General features: G+C 34.1%; 1 protein-coding gene across 2 annotated transcripts in view; it reads right to left on the reverse strand.

Annotated features, from left to right (window-relative positions):
* FAF1 (Fas associated factor 1) overlaps positions 1-16,745 on the reverse strand; it is a 341,571-nt gene that overhangs the window by 237,220 nt on the left and 87,606 nt on the right. For both annotated transcript variants that reach the window (XM_016120258.2, XM_016120257.2), the window contains exon 4: positions 8,226-8,431. In XM_016120258.2, the coding sequence (XP_015975744.1) occupies positions 8,226-8,431 (206 nt within the window). The remainder of the gene's footprint in view (positions 1-8,225; positions 8,432-16,745) is intronic.

Here is a 16,745-nt window from a genome sequence, read left to right on the forward strand (position 1 = left end):
TTTATAGAAAAAACAATGTTTTAAAATAATTTTTAAAATTTATTCAAGATAAGAAAACCCAAAAAGAATTTTAATAAAACGAAACTGCAGTAATAAACAGGACACTAAAAACGTTAACAGACCAATACAATTACCACTAGGTGTCACTCTGATATAAAGTTCTTGGCTGCTTTTAGGCTTGCTTTTATACTTTGTTGAGTCTTCCTGGTAATAACATGAAAAACTGCATTATTATATTTAACAGATCTCTGAATTTTAATATTTACATATATACAGAATAATAGTTTATCCAGTTCCCTAATAACAGTAAGATATTCTCTATCTACAAACTATTTAACAATTATATTACAGGTCACATAAACTTTAATGAGTATATTTTTAAATGTTTTATGGTATATAAATTAATATACATATGCTCATTTATTTAGCCATTAATTTTCTCAACAGGTACTGTTCTGTGACAAACACTGTGCTTAAAAAGTTTAGAGAAGAATAAGACCTGGTCTCTGAGTCTGAGAAGTTAATATACACTAGAAAAACCTGAAACACAAAGAAAGAGTAAGATGTTTTAAAATCCAGTTTAAAAGTCTATGTGACATTTATGAAATCACAGGAGATGTATCAACTTAACTATGTCCATGGAGGTCAGAAAACACTTCATTAAAGGGAGATATTCACATGGGCATTCAAAGACAACTACGAGTTTTCTAGAAAACTAAAACAAGAAAGTTCAAATCAAATAGAACATAGGAAATAGGGAACCAGTGAAAGAAACATTAGGACATTTATGTTCTATAAAGATTATTTAGGACAATTATGTAAAATATAGACCAGAGGAAAAAGAAACTGAAAAAATGGAGATTAGATAATTTATTTTAATAATTCATGAAAGAAATTAATTCCTGAACTGTAACAAGGGGGTTCAAAATGAAGGAAGGATTCAAGTGATACAATAAAAGCACCAGATCAAATGCAGTGAAAGAAGTAAAAGGACAAAAATCTTCCAGCAAGCCCCACATGCCCCTGAGTACACCTTCTACGGTGATGCATATCAACAAACCAGTTGAGAAGGTGTATGACATAGTTCTCTAACTGGCATGTCATTCATAATAAGAAAATAACTATAATCCAGAAAAAAATTAAAAATTTGAAACAGGAGAGCCAGGAGATTGTGCATATTGTACAATAACATTTGGTTTACAATTTATTTTGAATAAATTTATTTATCGTATATTTGTAACTTTTAACTGTATTTGTTTTCAAACAGAATGGTGACTGACTGCTTCTACTCTACCATATTTGGTCTTTTAAGGTGAATTATAAAACCAATATTTTACAAAATGTGATCCCTAGAAATTTTATCATATCTTTCTATACCAAAGCTTTCAAATAGTTCCATAGTCATAATCTCCAAATTAAGACAGAATTGAAGTTTAACTCTAGCATATATAATCCAGAGAAGCCAGTGTTTCTGAGTGAATCAATAAAAAAGCAGTTCAAGTAATGAAAATATCAGTGAATTTCCATCATATAACAATATTTAATCAGCCAAAAAAAATCAAGTCACTTTGAAATGAGATATTGTTAGCTGCTCAGTCACATGCTATATAATAGCAGTTAAAATTTATTTAATATAGGACTGCATTACACTTTTTTTAAAACAGATAAAACCCCGAGGTAATTAAAGATTTAAAAGAAAAAGTATGATATGGCAATGAGTTCTTTGCCCTATGATAACAATATATTCATCACCAAGCTAAGAAAGTAAAGTCTTTAGTAATACCCAACTTGAGGGGTTCCCTACTAATACACGAAGGATGACTTAGCAATATTAAAAATCCATATGAGCAACAGCACGGTCAATTCTGACTAAATACTAGTGTAAAGATAAATAAAATTATTTTTCAAAATATCAGTAGATGGGTTTTGGTGATTCTGAAAATACAAAATTCACTTTCATATACAAAAAGATAAAACCATAAAAAAGAACCAAACAGAAATTTCAGATTTGCAGAATATAATTTAATTGAAATATTCACTAAAAGGGCTCAACAATAGGACTGATCAACCAGAAGAAAGAATCTGTGAACTGGAAGATAATGTCATTTAAAATTATCCATTCAGAGGAGAAAAAAATGTGAAAAGAGTAAAAAAAGAGTGCAGAAAGCCTAAAAGACTTAGGAGACACTATTAACGAGAGTCACAGAGGAGAAGAGGAAGAAAGGAGCGGAATGCTAACTTGAAGAAATAATGGCTAAACATTTTCCAAATCTGGGAAAGGAAATAGAAATGCAGTTGCATGGAACATAAAAAATTCCAAAAGGGGTGACTCCTAAGAAGTTCATAGCAAAACACTTTTAAATCAGATTGCCAAATTAAAGGACAAAGAAAATTTTGAAAGCAGGAAGAGAAAATCTCATGTCTTATAGGGAGCCTCCACAAGACTATCAACAGATTTTTCAGCAGAAATCTAATAGGCCGGGAAGGAGTAGGATGATATATTCAACGGTGCTGGGGCAGCTGCGGGGAACTCCCAAACAAAAACTATTATGTCCAGCAAAACTGTATTTCAAACATTGAAAAAAATACACCCCCAGATAAACAAAAGTTAAAAGAGTTCATCAACACTAGATATGCCTTATAAGAAATGTTCGTAAGTACTTCAAGTTGCAACAAAAGGACATTAGATGGCAACATGGGAGTATAAAGTTTGCTGGTAAGTATAAAGGTAAATCTATAAACAACTCCAGAACACTGTAGTCAAATACAAAATACTGTTAACAATGGAGTTTAAATCAAGCTGATATAGAAGTTAAAAGACAAATGTATAAAAAATAAGTATAGCTATAAAATAGGTTAAAGGATACATGATACAAAAAGATGTAATTTGTGACATCAATAACAAAAAGGAAGGGAGTAGAGAAGAACAAGAGTTTTATACATGATTGATGTTATTCGGTTAAAATAAATTATTATTACTAAGATGTCTTTATTAAGCCCCATTGTAACTACAAAGAAAAATACTTATAGAAGATACATCAAAAAAAAAAATGAGAAAAGAATCAAAGCATGACCACAAAAAAAAAATCAACAAACACAAAGGAAAATAGCAAGAGCGGCAAAGAGGGACAAACAGCTACAAGTCATAAAAAATAATTAATAAAATGAGAATACTAAGTCCTTCTCTAACAGTAATTACTTAAAATATAAATGGATAACCTTCCCCAATCAAAAGACATAGACTGGCTGACTGGATTAAATAAACAAGACACAACTATATGCTGTCTACAAGAGACTCACTTTAGATTTATGGACACACAGGCTGAAAGTGAAAGAATAGAAAAAGATATCCTATGTAAATAATAACCAAAAGAGAGCAGGGTGGCCATATTAATATCAGACTACATAGACTGTCAATCAAAAACTCTCACAAAAGAGAAAGAAGGACATTATATAATCATAAAAGAGTAAATTCACCAAGATGTAACAATTACAAACATATATGTATCCAACAGCAAATCATCCAATATGTGAAAGAAACAATGACAGAACTGAGGGGAGAAATACACAACATTACTACAAGAAATAATAGGGGATTTCAATAATGAATACAACTTTCATACAGAAGATGAATAAGAAAACAGAGGACTTGAATAACATAGACAAAATAAACCTAACAGACACATGCAAACATTACATCCAACGGTAGCAGAATGCGTAATTTTCTCAAGTGCACAAGGAACATTGTCCAAGATAGATGACATGTTAGGTCACAATCGAGAATTAATAAATTTAAGAAGAACGAGGCAGAAGGATATTACTACTGATTTTTAGTTTCATTATATTATGGTTGGAAAACATGCTTGGTATGATTTCACTCTTCTTAAATGTGTTAAGATTTGTGACCTAACATGTCATCTATTCTTAAAAATTCACAAATACGTTTAAATTAAATAACATGCTTAAACAATCAATTGGTCAAATAAGAAGTCAAAAGAGAAATTAGAAAATATCTTGAGAAAAACAAAAACACACCAAAATTAATGGGATGAAGGAAAAACAGTACTAAGGGAAGTTTAAAGCAGTAAATGCCTAAATTAAAAAGAACAATCTCAAATTAACAGCTTAACTTTACACCTAAAGTAACTAGAAAAAGTGAAACAAAGTAAGCCCAAAATTAGCAGAAGGTAGGAAATAAAGATTATTGCAGAAATAAATAAAAAGAGAAAAGAAAAACCAAAGGAAAACTAAGAGTCGATGATTGAAAAGATCAACAAAATTGACAAACTTTTATCTGAAACAAAGAAGAAGACTCAAATAAATAAAATCAGAAATAAAAAATGAATAACAAATGATGTCACAGAAATAAAAAGGGTCACAGAGACTACTTCATATGTCAACAGTGGGTTAACATACAAGGAATAGATAAATTCCTAGAAACATATAACCTACCAAGACTGAAGAAACTAAATCTGAACAGACCTATAACTAGAAAGAAGTTTAAATCAGTAATCAAAAACATACCAACAAAAAAAGGCAAACACTAGATTGCTCCACAAGAGAATTCTACTGTATTTTTCTCAAAAAGTGAAGAGAATGGGACATTTTACAAGGCTAACATTACTCTGATGCTAAAGCAAGACAGAGACACTACGAGAATGACAACGCTATAGACCAATATCCCTAATGAATACAGAAATCCTCAACAAAAGATTAGAAAAACAAATTCAACAGCACATGAAAAGAATCATAAACATTTTGACCAAGTGGAATTTATCTACAGGATGTAGGAATGGTTCAACATGTGAATATCAATCAATGTGATATAACATACTAATAGAATATAGAAAAAACATCCCATGTTCATCTCAATAGATGCAGAAAAAGCTTGTGACCAATTCAACACCATTTCATGATAAAAACAACGAATAGAAACAGAAGGAAATTACCTCAACATAAAACAGGCCATATACGAAAAGCCCTAACATCATACTCAATGCTGAAAACTAAAAGTTTTTTCTTTAAAGATCATGAAGAAGCAAGAACGCCCACTCTCACAGCCTCTAATCAACATAGCATTGGAAGTCCTAACCAGAGCAGTTAGGAAACAAAAAGAAATAAAAGGCAACCAAATCAGAAAAGAAAGAAAAAGTAAAATTATCTCCATTTGCAGATGATACAAACTTATAGGTAAAACTCTAAAAATCTCACAAAACAAACAAACAACAAAAACAAACTTGTTAGAATAAGCAAATTTGGCAAAACTGCAGGATACAAAATCAACAAATGAAAATTAGTTACATTTCTATACACTAACAACAAATAATCCAAAAAGGAAACTAAGAAAATATTCCCATTTACAATAGCATCAAAAAGAATAAAATACATACAAATAACTTATCCAAGGAGGCAAAAGACCTGTGTAATGAAAACTACAAAACATTGCTGAAAGAAGTAAAAAAGAAAAGAAAAAGGAAAAGAAAAGAAATAAAGGGAAAGATATTACATGTTCATGGACTGAAAGACTTAACATTCTTACCTTATCCATATTACCCAAAGCAACCTACAAATTCAATGTGATCCCTATCAAAATCCCAATGGCATTTTTTTTTTTTTTTGCAGAAATAGAAAAAACCATGCTAAAATTCATGGAACCACAAAAGACCCTGAATAGTCAAAGCAATCTTCAGAAAGAATAAAGCTGGTAGCTTTACACTTCCTGACTTCTAAACATTTTACAAATTAATCAAACCAGTATGGTACTGGCATAAAGACAGACATATATACCAATGAAACAGAATAGAGCCCAGAAATAAACCCACACATGTAAGTCAAACGATCTTTGACAATGGTGCCAAGTCTACACAACAAGGCAAGGATAGTCTCTTTAACAAACGGTGAGGGGAAAACTGGATATCCAAGTTTTATGCAAAAGAATAAAATTGGACCTTTACCTTGCAACATACACAAAAATTAACTCAAAATTAATTAAACACTTAAATGTAAGATCTGAAACTATAAAACTCCTAGATGAAAACATAAAGAAAAAGCTCTACAACATTAGTCTTGGCAATAATGATTTCTTGGTTATGACACCAGAAGCATTAACAAAAGTAAAATAGAAAAGTGGAATTACATTAAACTAAAAATCTTCTGTGCAGCAAAGGAAACAATCAAAAGAGTAAAAAGTCAGCCTGCAAAATGGGAGAATATATCTGCAAACCATCTATCTGATAAGAGGTTAATATTCAAAATATATAAAGAAATTCTACAATTCAATAGCAAAAAAGTAAATAATCCAATTTAAAAATGAACAAAAGACTTGATTAGACTTTTCCAAAAAAGACATACAAATAACCAACGGGTATATGAAAAAAATGCTTAATAGCATTAATCATCATGAAGATGCAAAACAAAGCCACAATGAGACATCACTTCATACTTGTTAAGATGCCCATTATATTTAAAAACAAAACAACAAAAAAACTAAAAACCAGAAAATAAAAAGTGTCTGCAAGGATATGGAGAAGCTGGAACCCTTGTGCACTATTGGAATGTAAAATGATGTAGCTACCATGGGAAAAGAACATGGCAAGTCCTTCAAAACATTAAAAATAGAACATATGATCCAGAAATCTCACTTCTGGATATTTATCCAAAAGACTGGAAAGCAGGGTCTCAAAAGAGATTCTATGTTCACCACAGCATTATTTACAATAACCAAAAGGTGGAAACAACTTGTGCCCATCGACAAACAAACAGATAAAGAAAATGTGACATATATAGACAATGGAATATTATTCGGCCTTAAAAAGGGAGGAAATCCCATAATATGCCACAATATAGCTGAACTTTGAGGATATCATACTAAGTGATATAAGCCCAACACAGAAGGACAAGCAGTATATGATTCCATTTATATGAAGTATTTAAAGTAATCAAATTTATAGAAGCAGAAAGTAGAATGATGGTTGCCAGGGGCTGGCAGGAGGGGAAAACGGAGAGTTGCTGTTCAATGGATACAAAGTTACATCTCTATATTAAAAAGTTCTAGAGATGTGCTGTACAATAGTGTGCACACAGTTAATAAAACTATACTGTACACTTAAAAATTTGTTACCAGGTTAAGGCTCATATTATAATTCTTTTTTCTTTACCACAAAAAGGAATGTACAGAAGAATATTTGGGAACATAGGGATGGACATAGGGAGAAATAACTGGACTGGGAGAGAAATCCAGGCAGTAGGAGGAACAAGTACATAGGCCCTGAGTAAACTAATAACCTATTCAAGGAACTGAAAGAAAACCAGTACAATTTAGACATGGTGAGCAATGAGGAGAGTAATTAGAGGAAAACTATAAATGCAGCAGGGGCCTGACCAAGCAGAGATTACAGCCATGTTAAGATATTTGAATTAAAAAAAAAAAATCATACATTAAATACACACACACACACACACACACACTTGAATTTTATCCTAAAAACAATGGAAACTTTCTAAATAGTTTTAAGTAAGAGAACAGTGTTGGGAATGATCACTCTTTTTAAAAGTCTTGCTTTTCTCAGTAATGAAATCAGAAAAGGATTGCCCTTTTCTGAACAAAGGTAAAATTTCAGAAATACCTGGAATTTAGATTTTGGGAAAAACTACATTAAAATAGAAATTAATACAATTTCTGGTTCTATAACAAATATGGATCAAATAATCCAAACCAAACATGCGTTCAACATAGCTTTTTCATAGAAATTTGGTAGTCTGTCTAAAAATAGCAGGCATACATTTTGAACTTCCTTTGAAAGGGTAGTAATGAAGTACTTATCCAGTTGGCAGAGAGAAGGAGTGATAGAAACATATCTTATTTCTTATCTCTCATTAACCAAAGTATGAAAGTGAGTGAGCTTCAGTCATAGAGTCTGATATGCAATGTACTTAATAATAATGGTATTTTTTAAGCTCCTAGATGTTTGATTTGCGCCTGCCCTAAAAGAGCATCATATACCACTCCACATATGTAAAACAAAATTAAAAAATCCTCAAACTTACCTCAATCACAACACAATATTTAAAAATAGAGCACAATAATCTGTATGGGAACATAGTTTCAATTTGCTTTTTCTTCCTTCTTGTTGGTAGTCAACTCAAAAGAAAAAAAATGAAAGCTGAATGTTTATCTAAAGAAATTGTTTTTCTGTGAAGGCTTTATGGTAGGAAAAAAACCTTACCAACAGTACAGCTGTCTTCAAGTACCACATCAACATTCCTGTCTCTGTACTCAACCCTGAAGTCCAGCATCCGAGGTTGCCTTTCTATAATCTGCCTAGATGGAATTACAGGTCGAAATGCCGAAGAGGAAGAAGGAGCAGGAGATGGAGCTGGGTGACTTGCTGGATCAAATGCAGGTCCTGGTATAGTCTCACCTCCATAGTCACTGAAATATTGACAGAAAGAAACGTTATCATCAACTAAATCATTACAGATTCCCACTAAGGACATGCTCCATAACTGGCTTGTATTGTTCTTCCTATCAAATTTACCTACCTGTGTATCAAGCATAACTTAAGTTCTACTTCCTCTATGAAATCTTTCTCAGTGACTGAAGGCCACATTATTCTCTGCCCCATCCTTGCTTTTCTATGTCTATTAGCAGTATCCTACATATCATTTAGCATTTAATTAGATTTTTGCCTTATATAGTGATGGTGTTGGTAAAATGAATTAAGAACAGTGTCTTCTTCATTCACTCTCAAAAAATGAATCATTATTTGGATCATTAACCTTACTTTCCACAAAGACTATTTTGAAACTTTACCATCCTTAAATCTCCATTCCTTCATCTCACTCCTCAGTCTTAAAAGATATTTTTTTCTACTTAGTAGAGAAAACAGATGTCATCAAGGGAAACTTCTCTTACCTTTTGGACATCAAATCTACAAACTAATCCACATACACACTCTTTCTCTCTTCCTATAAAACAAAGAAGATACTGTTCTATCTAAGCAAAATCTAAATCATCTTCTCATTAGCTTTACATTATGGATTGTCCCTTCCTTTTCCAGTATCTTCAACATCTCCTTCTTCTGGTTTCTTCTCAACAGCATTTAAATATGTTTGAATATTTCCCATCTTAAAAAAAAAATGAAATTCTGGCTCCGCCCACTTAATAGCTGTCTCATTTATGAAATGGAAAAATTAATTGTATTTGTAAAAATTAAATCAGATAATATATATAAAAAGCTTAGCACAATGCTTGGTACTTAGTAATATCTCAAACTCAGGAGATCCAAAGTGAACTCATTAATGTTTCCCCAAGCCTGATCTTCCCCCATTATTCTTCATATCAGCACCCCAAACCAGTAACCTCTGGTATTATCTTTGACCCTTTTTCTCTCAACTCCCAAATCTAATCAATCCTTTCAATTTTACCTCCTAAATCTCTTTCTCCTCTGAAGCTGCCACTCTAGTCTAAGCCACAATCATCTTTTGCATGAACTAATGCAAAATCTTCCTAACTAATCTCTGCATTTCATTCCATATCACCACTACAGTGAAATTCAAGACAGAGATATCCTCATATCATTTTCTCCAATACTCGTTCTTGCTCTTCATATAAATAGTAAAAGTGGCACACAGGGCCCTATATTATCTGAATCCTATCTACCTTCGCATTCTCATCTTGTGCTATGCTATCTCCATCTCTCTTTGCTAACAGCCACAATGGCAGTTCATTTCTTGTGTCTCACAGTGATCCTTCCTGTTGCATGGGAGAATATAGACTGTTCCTTCTAAAATTATTCTTTCCTTCCCACCTGATCCCCAAATTCCATATTTTTTCTAATTATATTTACCCTTCATATCTCAGACTGAATGTTTTTCAACTCATAACATGTTTTACTACCTCAGACTAGTTCAAATTCTTTACCACTATCAATTACTACATATTTAGTTGTATAATTAATCATTTGACATTTAAGTCCGTAATAGAATATAAGTTCCACAAGGACAAAGCTGAAATCTGTGTTTTTGATGTCTGCATCCTTTGTCCAGAGCTCAAGATTTTGGATATAGAAGGTATTCAAATATTTGACAAATTTATGAGTAGAGGAACAATAATTAAAGAATATGTTTTTTCTCTGACTTAATTTATCATATACGTTATTACTATCTTTTCCTTACTAGGAGAAGTAGAAATGGAGGAAACAAAAGAAATATTTCCATTGAAAAATTGTTGTACATATCTTCTACCACCACCAGAACTGTAAGCTTAGTTCTAAAATATCTTTCTTTTCACCTTGCATTTAAGGAAAAACAATGAACTGGGAACCAGCATAGGAACAACAAGAGTGACCAAAAACATGCAAAGTTAAGCACTGTTCATATAATTAAGCAGGAGAAAATATTTACTTTTACTTCACACTACTGCTTTAATCACTATTGATTTGGTGAATTGTGATCAGTCTCTTGAACAGAACAGAATAGAATAGATGGGAGGGAACGAAACAGAACAGAACAAAACAGAAATTACCAGTATGTGTCACTTAATAGAAGCAAATTCTGTTTCATAAACTTTTGATTTTGGTTTTTGCATATGTGTGCTTTTGAATCCAAGTACTTCTCAGTATAGGTCATAATCGAAAAAGTCTGAAAATGACCTAGCTTAGATCTCACCAGAGTTCAGAGACTCTAGTAATTATTGATTATACACAAAAACATACCCTTTCTCCCAGTTGTTAGATTCAAGGAAAGCAATCTTAGAAGAAAGGCATGAGAACAGAGGAACTGTCCAAAGCAGTAAATAATGTCACTGTTAGAATTCAAAGTGAGCTCCTAAGTATCTATGAATAGAATCGGTGATGATATTTCACTTCTCTAAATACTGTCACAACTTCTCAGAACCCAAGAAAAACAACTAAAGTTAGTGGGCTGGTCAATGGCTTATTGTTTTCTTAACTCCAAATTTACCATGCTATAGTCTATTCTGTGATGCTGGAGCTAGGCTTCTGCAAAATTATATATTTTGCTTTGGCATATTGTTTCCTGATAGATTGTGCCAATAGGGGACACCAGATAAAGATCAGAAATTAGGAAGAAACGTGGACGACTTTCTTCTCCGTTTGCATGCATTTCCATCAACGTCACCCTGTAGTTTTCAGTCTCCTGTTTTTTTTTTTTTCTTTTTCAGCATTCTTATAACCACCTTCTTGAAATCCTGTCAGAGATACCAAGTATGCACTTCACAGAAGTCTGACCCTCAGTTCCAAGGAGCCCCTCTGAGCTTCAAAATTCTGTTAATCTCTTTTCCCCTAGGCCTAAGAGTAGTAACTTTCTGAAGCAGTTATTATATCTAGTTTACTTCGGTTTTACTTTTTTGCTCTTTTAGTCTTCCACACCTGTTTCACCAATCTTTCATTAAATTCCCTCTTTTGAAATACCCTAGAGTGGTTTCATTTTCCTGATAATGGAGGTGTCCCAGGACACATAGGATTCAGGAATTGGCTTGATTATGTCTTTGACCTTCAATGTACTGCTGAGCACCCTGCCAACGGAAAACGGGATACTAGTGACCAAACCACAACTAGCTTAATAATTATCACTTATAGTTAGTTATGATACATATCTATTAAAACAAATACCTAAGGGGACCAAATGATGGTTTGACTTGACCCTTACAGTGGTAGTAATGACAAAGACTATGGATTGGCTGCTTCTGACTCTAATGGAGAACTTACAGAAGAAAATGACTATTTAGGGTTTTTAACTTTCAGTGCAAGTCATGATAAACCTACAAAGCTTTTGAACTGGCTCTTTAAAAAGTTTCTTATTTCTTGTAACCACAGCTATAATCCTGCTGAGAATTAGACCCAAAATTTAATTTTGCAGCTTGCATGACTACAGTGAAAGTTGAATATACCACCTTCTAAGTCTCTTTGGTGAAAGTTAAAGCACTGCTTGGAAGGTGTGGGACTCTAAAAGGTGGAATGGGGGAATACCTGAGTGGACTCATAGGAAGGTTAAAATCTGAACCCCCGGAATCTCTCTGAGCCTCTTTCATAAGCAGAAATGGCTCCGTCTCCCATGACTGAAAAAGTTAGCCTCCTCTTGATTGAAAACTGTTAATACTCTTACCTGAGACAGTTGCTTTGAAAGAGGAGACCTCCTCTCAAAACTTACCCCCACTATTCCTTATTGCCTCCAAAATATGATTTAGGCATGCTCAAAGAAAACAAGTCAATGTCTTAACTGACAGAAGATAGCTTATATCCAAAGATAATTATAAGCTTTTCATAAATTATTTCAGCAAAAACCTAGGGATTAGGTATAAAAATGAATTTGAAGTGAATTTGACCACAGAGTTTGGGTAGGGCCAAATACAACATGTTTGCTTAAGCAGCTTCAAGTACCTCTAATAGTCTGCTTGTTGACTGAAAGAAACTTAAGTACCAAAGGAGTCTACATTTAATAAGGATGAAATGCCCAAACTTTCCTGGCAAATGTAGGAAAAAATCCAGATACTTAGAAAAATAGGAATGCTCTAGTGGATTTACCATGTGCAACGTGATTATAGATACATCCTCCTACTATATCACCCACGAGGTCACAGAGGACATTGCACTAAAGCATTCAGAAATACATAAGTCAAGGAATTTGCATTCTTGAAAAACTGTAGTGACTGTCTTCTGTGGTTGGGAATGACCTGGGGAGATGGCATCACTGAAAAAGACTCCCTAATGGACACGATGAGATCCCAGAGTACAGAGGTCAAATGGCAGAATTTAGTAAGAGAAAAGTGGAAGTACTTATGTTAAGGGACAATGCTGACAAAACGGAGCAATTGAAAGATTTCAACCTGCAGATATCTTTAGTAGTGCTTAATTGAACAAAGCATTTCTAATGAATAAAATTAAAAGTCAATCTCCTAAAATATTACTTGATCTATAATCGGTAGGCCTGGCTGTCTAAATCCTGTCTTCCCAAACCACACTGAAGAATGAGTCACTCCCAGTTTCCAAAAACAAGTTGATTCATGGACATAAAGTCCTCAGCCCCCTCAAAGGCAATGCAACAGAGCCACACGTATGTCTTGTAAAATTTCCTCTAAGACTTCCCCTAAGAAATCTATAGCCATTTATTGGGATGATAAAAGGAAAATATCTAGATCTTTAGGGGATTACTAGATGCTAATTCTAAACTGATACTAATTCCTAGGAATAGAAAAGTAGAAGATTATGGTGGTAAATGAAGTTTTGGTCCAAATCCATTCGCACTTGGTTCAAACAATCTGTCAACCTACCCCGAGTTTTCTCTGAGAGCCTGGCTGTATAACTGAAAGAGACACACTCAGTAACTGGTAGGCACCCCATATTGGTTTCCTGATCCATTAAGATAGGGTTATTGTATCAGGAGAAAGGGCAGGAAGCAACTGATGTTGCATATACTTTCTTTTCTCTACATTAACTTGCAAGTACTATGACAAGCCTTTTGCTTTCACCCAGCAGGGTACACAATATATTTTCGTTGTCTTTTCCTAAAGGTTATGTTAACTCTCTTGCTCTTTGTCGTAATGCTCTAGTCTGATCACCTAGACATGCCACAAAACATTACATTGATGACAATGTGGATTGGTCCTGAAGAGTGTAAGTGGCAAGTACTTGAATGCTTTGGTCAGATAGGTGCATGCTAGAGATTAGCAGATACACACCAAAAAATGTAGGGGTCTCCCACCTTGGTGAAGTTTCTGGGGTCTAATGTACATAAGCATGTCAGGGTAAAAGGCCCATTGCTGTTCCCAACACTATATAACTAAGTTAACTTAGGAAGAAAAAATTGGGACTGGGAAAAGAAAAACTAGTTATGTATTATATACTGGCACCAACCAAAAATACACTGCTAAAGCATTATAGTCCCAAAGATATCCTTGAAAGACAGTAGTGAAAAAAAAGCCTCCCAGTAGGGAGAACTTAAGATTGTGCCACAGGCTGACCATTTCCTTTAGACAGAAAAAGAGCCTGAAGTACATATCTACATTGATAGTTAATGGGTTGGCCAGCTGACCAGGACTTGGAAAGAATAAAAAGGAAGTCTGGGGAAGAAATGGATCATTTAAAATGGACCCCAAAACTGAACATAAATGTTTCTAAGGTAAATGGTCACAGGCTACCCACTGAAAAAAAGCCCTCAACATAGATAAGATGACACTGTTGATGCCAATCAGCTTTTTCCTTTGCTATCCCAGTGCTGCTCGATGCATTAAAATACAATGTGCCCATGCCAATAAGGGTGGAGGTTAGGCATAGGCACATCATCAACTCCCCCTTACCAAGTCTGAATCTGGCTAGGAAAACTACTGCCTAAAATGTAAACTACAAGATTAATACAGCATTTCTCAGTGATCCAGTAGGGATCATTTCTAACATGGAGAGGGCAGTGATCTATTCTCTCTTAAAAAGACAATTTTTTGGATATACAATTGACTCTGTTGATAGCAATGCTTCTGCTAGCACCGCCATTTATGCATTTGGGGAATGCCTTATTGATCTATGTCTTCCCACACAACACTGGTTCTAACCAAGAAATAATTTCACAGCAAAAGTGCAGCACTGGTATCATTTGTGTATAACATTACCCAGAAGCAATTAGCTAGACAAAACAGTGGATTAGACTGCTGAAGAGAGTTACAGTACAGGCTGGGAGACAATGCCCCCAAAGGTTGGTGTTACACCTTAAAGGGTGTTTACATGCTTTTTATCATTGACAAAAACAGTGATATTTCTCATGTTGCCAGAAAACATGGGTATAGAAATTAAGCAATAGCAGTGGTTCCTCTTATTATGCCTCATAACTAACCAAAGTTTTGCTTCCTACAACTTTTGGCTTAGGTGGTTCAGAAATCATAGTTCCCAAGTATGTAATGTTTCTACAATACTCCCATTGAATTAGAATTTGAGAATGCCATATGGCCATTTTGTACTCCTTTTGCTACAGAACCAATTAGCAAAGGATGGGCATTAGCTGGGTTGACTGGTCCTGATTACCAAGGAAAAATTAGGCTGCTGCTGTTCAATAATAAGCTTTAATGGAAAACTACAATAAATTTTTAAAAGGCAGGTCCACTAAGAATTCTGACTCTTCAAGAATGAATATTTGAGATGATCCACCAGGTAAAGAATCTTCACATTCTATATTCCCTCTGGCAGCACATTTGAGGTGCTGCCAGAGGGAATATAGAATAGTGGAAGAAGAAACTGGTAAATACCATTTATGGTCTTATGATCAGTAGTAACAGAAACACGGACTGTAGCAGCATGCATGTGTGCGCACAGATACACACAAAGTTCTCTTCTTAGTTTGCATACTGATCCTATTAGCATCGCCCTAGCAATGACATCACTGTAACAATGGCATCCAATTTGTTTCAGCATCAGCCATCAGTGTTAGCTTCTGGCTGCTTTTAATAATTAAAAAAAAAAAAAAAAAAAAAAGCCTCTGCATCCTGTCAGATGTACCAGTATCAGCTGAGCAGGACTTCTTTCTCATATATCAAGTTCCTAGGGCCTTTCCTTTGAGCTTCAAGTTCTGTTAACCTCAACTTCTCTAACCTCTTTCCTTTTTCCCTCTAGTACTAGCGGTGACTTTGTGCCCTTCAGTGGTCAGCAAGGGGCTTTCCTAAGCAGACCAGTCCTGAAGCAGGCCTCCTGGAGTGGGTGCCTTGAACCCAGCTACACAGTCCCGGCTCTGTCCACCCTTCTCAGAAAATACTGCAGCTGTAAGTCCGTTCTTGCCCTAGGATCCCTTCCTCTTTACCAGCAGAACCCTCTCCCATCTGGGCCTGGTGGTTCAGGTGTTTCCTGCATTCATTATATCTAGTATCCTTTTTGCTCTTTCAATCTGTTCCACTTCTGTGTAACTGTTCCCTATATGAAATTCCCTGTTTGAAACTCCTAGTGTGCTTTCTCTTTACCAAACTCTAACTCTAAGAGATAGCTTAACATTTCTAATCCGAGCAGCCTATTTGGTGGGGTTGCCAGCCACAAAGAAGGTTTTTTTTAAAAAGTTAACACTTGAGAATTTTCTTACTGGCAATAATTATTTTGAGAGCAGTAAAAAAAATAACGAATTTACGTTAGAGTTTTTCACCAGCAATCCAAAAAAAAAAAAAAAAAAAAAAAAAAAAATAAGAGAGAGACTACCTGTTAATGAATGATCCTACCAGTTTTGACTAATGTTCAATGACATCCAAAGACTGCAAAGGCAGCCAAAATTGTCAACTCAAAAAAAAAAAAAAAAAAAAGGAATTTTTAAAATTTTACATTTGCGAAGACTACCGTCCTATGATTTGACCTTCTCAGTATTCTTTCCTAGGTAATCAATAATTTAAAAAACAAGCAAACAAACAAACAAAACCACTGATTGTTAAGGAAACTATGGAGAAATCTATTATAGATCTAAACTTCCACCAAAGAAGTCTTTTTATCCTTACTCAACTTTCCTCACACAGAGTCCTAGGAAGGCCGTGAACAAAGCAAAATAAACAAAAAATCTGCACTTATTTCCATTTTCAAAAGTCCATCTCATGGAAAAATCTCTAGGTACAAAAAAATACGTGTTTAAAAGATAAACTTGTCTTTAGGGAAAAAAATTAAAAATTTTAAATGCACATCAGAGAAAACAATAAATAGAAATTAATTTGGCCAAAATAGATGTTTTCTAAATCAGAAACCTGGACATTAACATATTCTGAAAGTATA

This window comes from Rousettus aegyptiacus, unplaced genomic scaffold, assembly GCF_014176215.1.
Source record: "Rousettus aegyptiacus isolate mRouAeg1 unplaced genomic scaffold, mRouAeg1.p scaffold_m13_p_1, whole genome shotgun sequence".
NCBI classification, from domain to species: domain Eukaryota; kingdom Metazoa; phylum Chordata; class Mammalia; order Chiroptera; family Pteropodidae; genus Rousettus; species Rousettus aegyptiacus.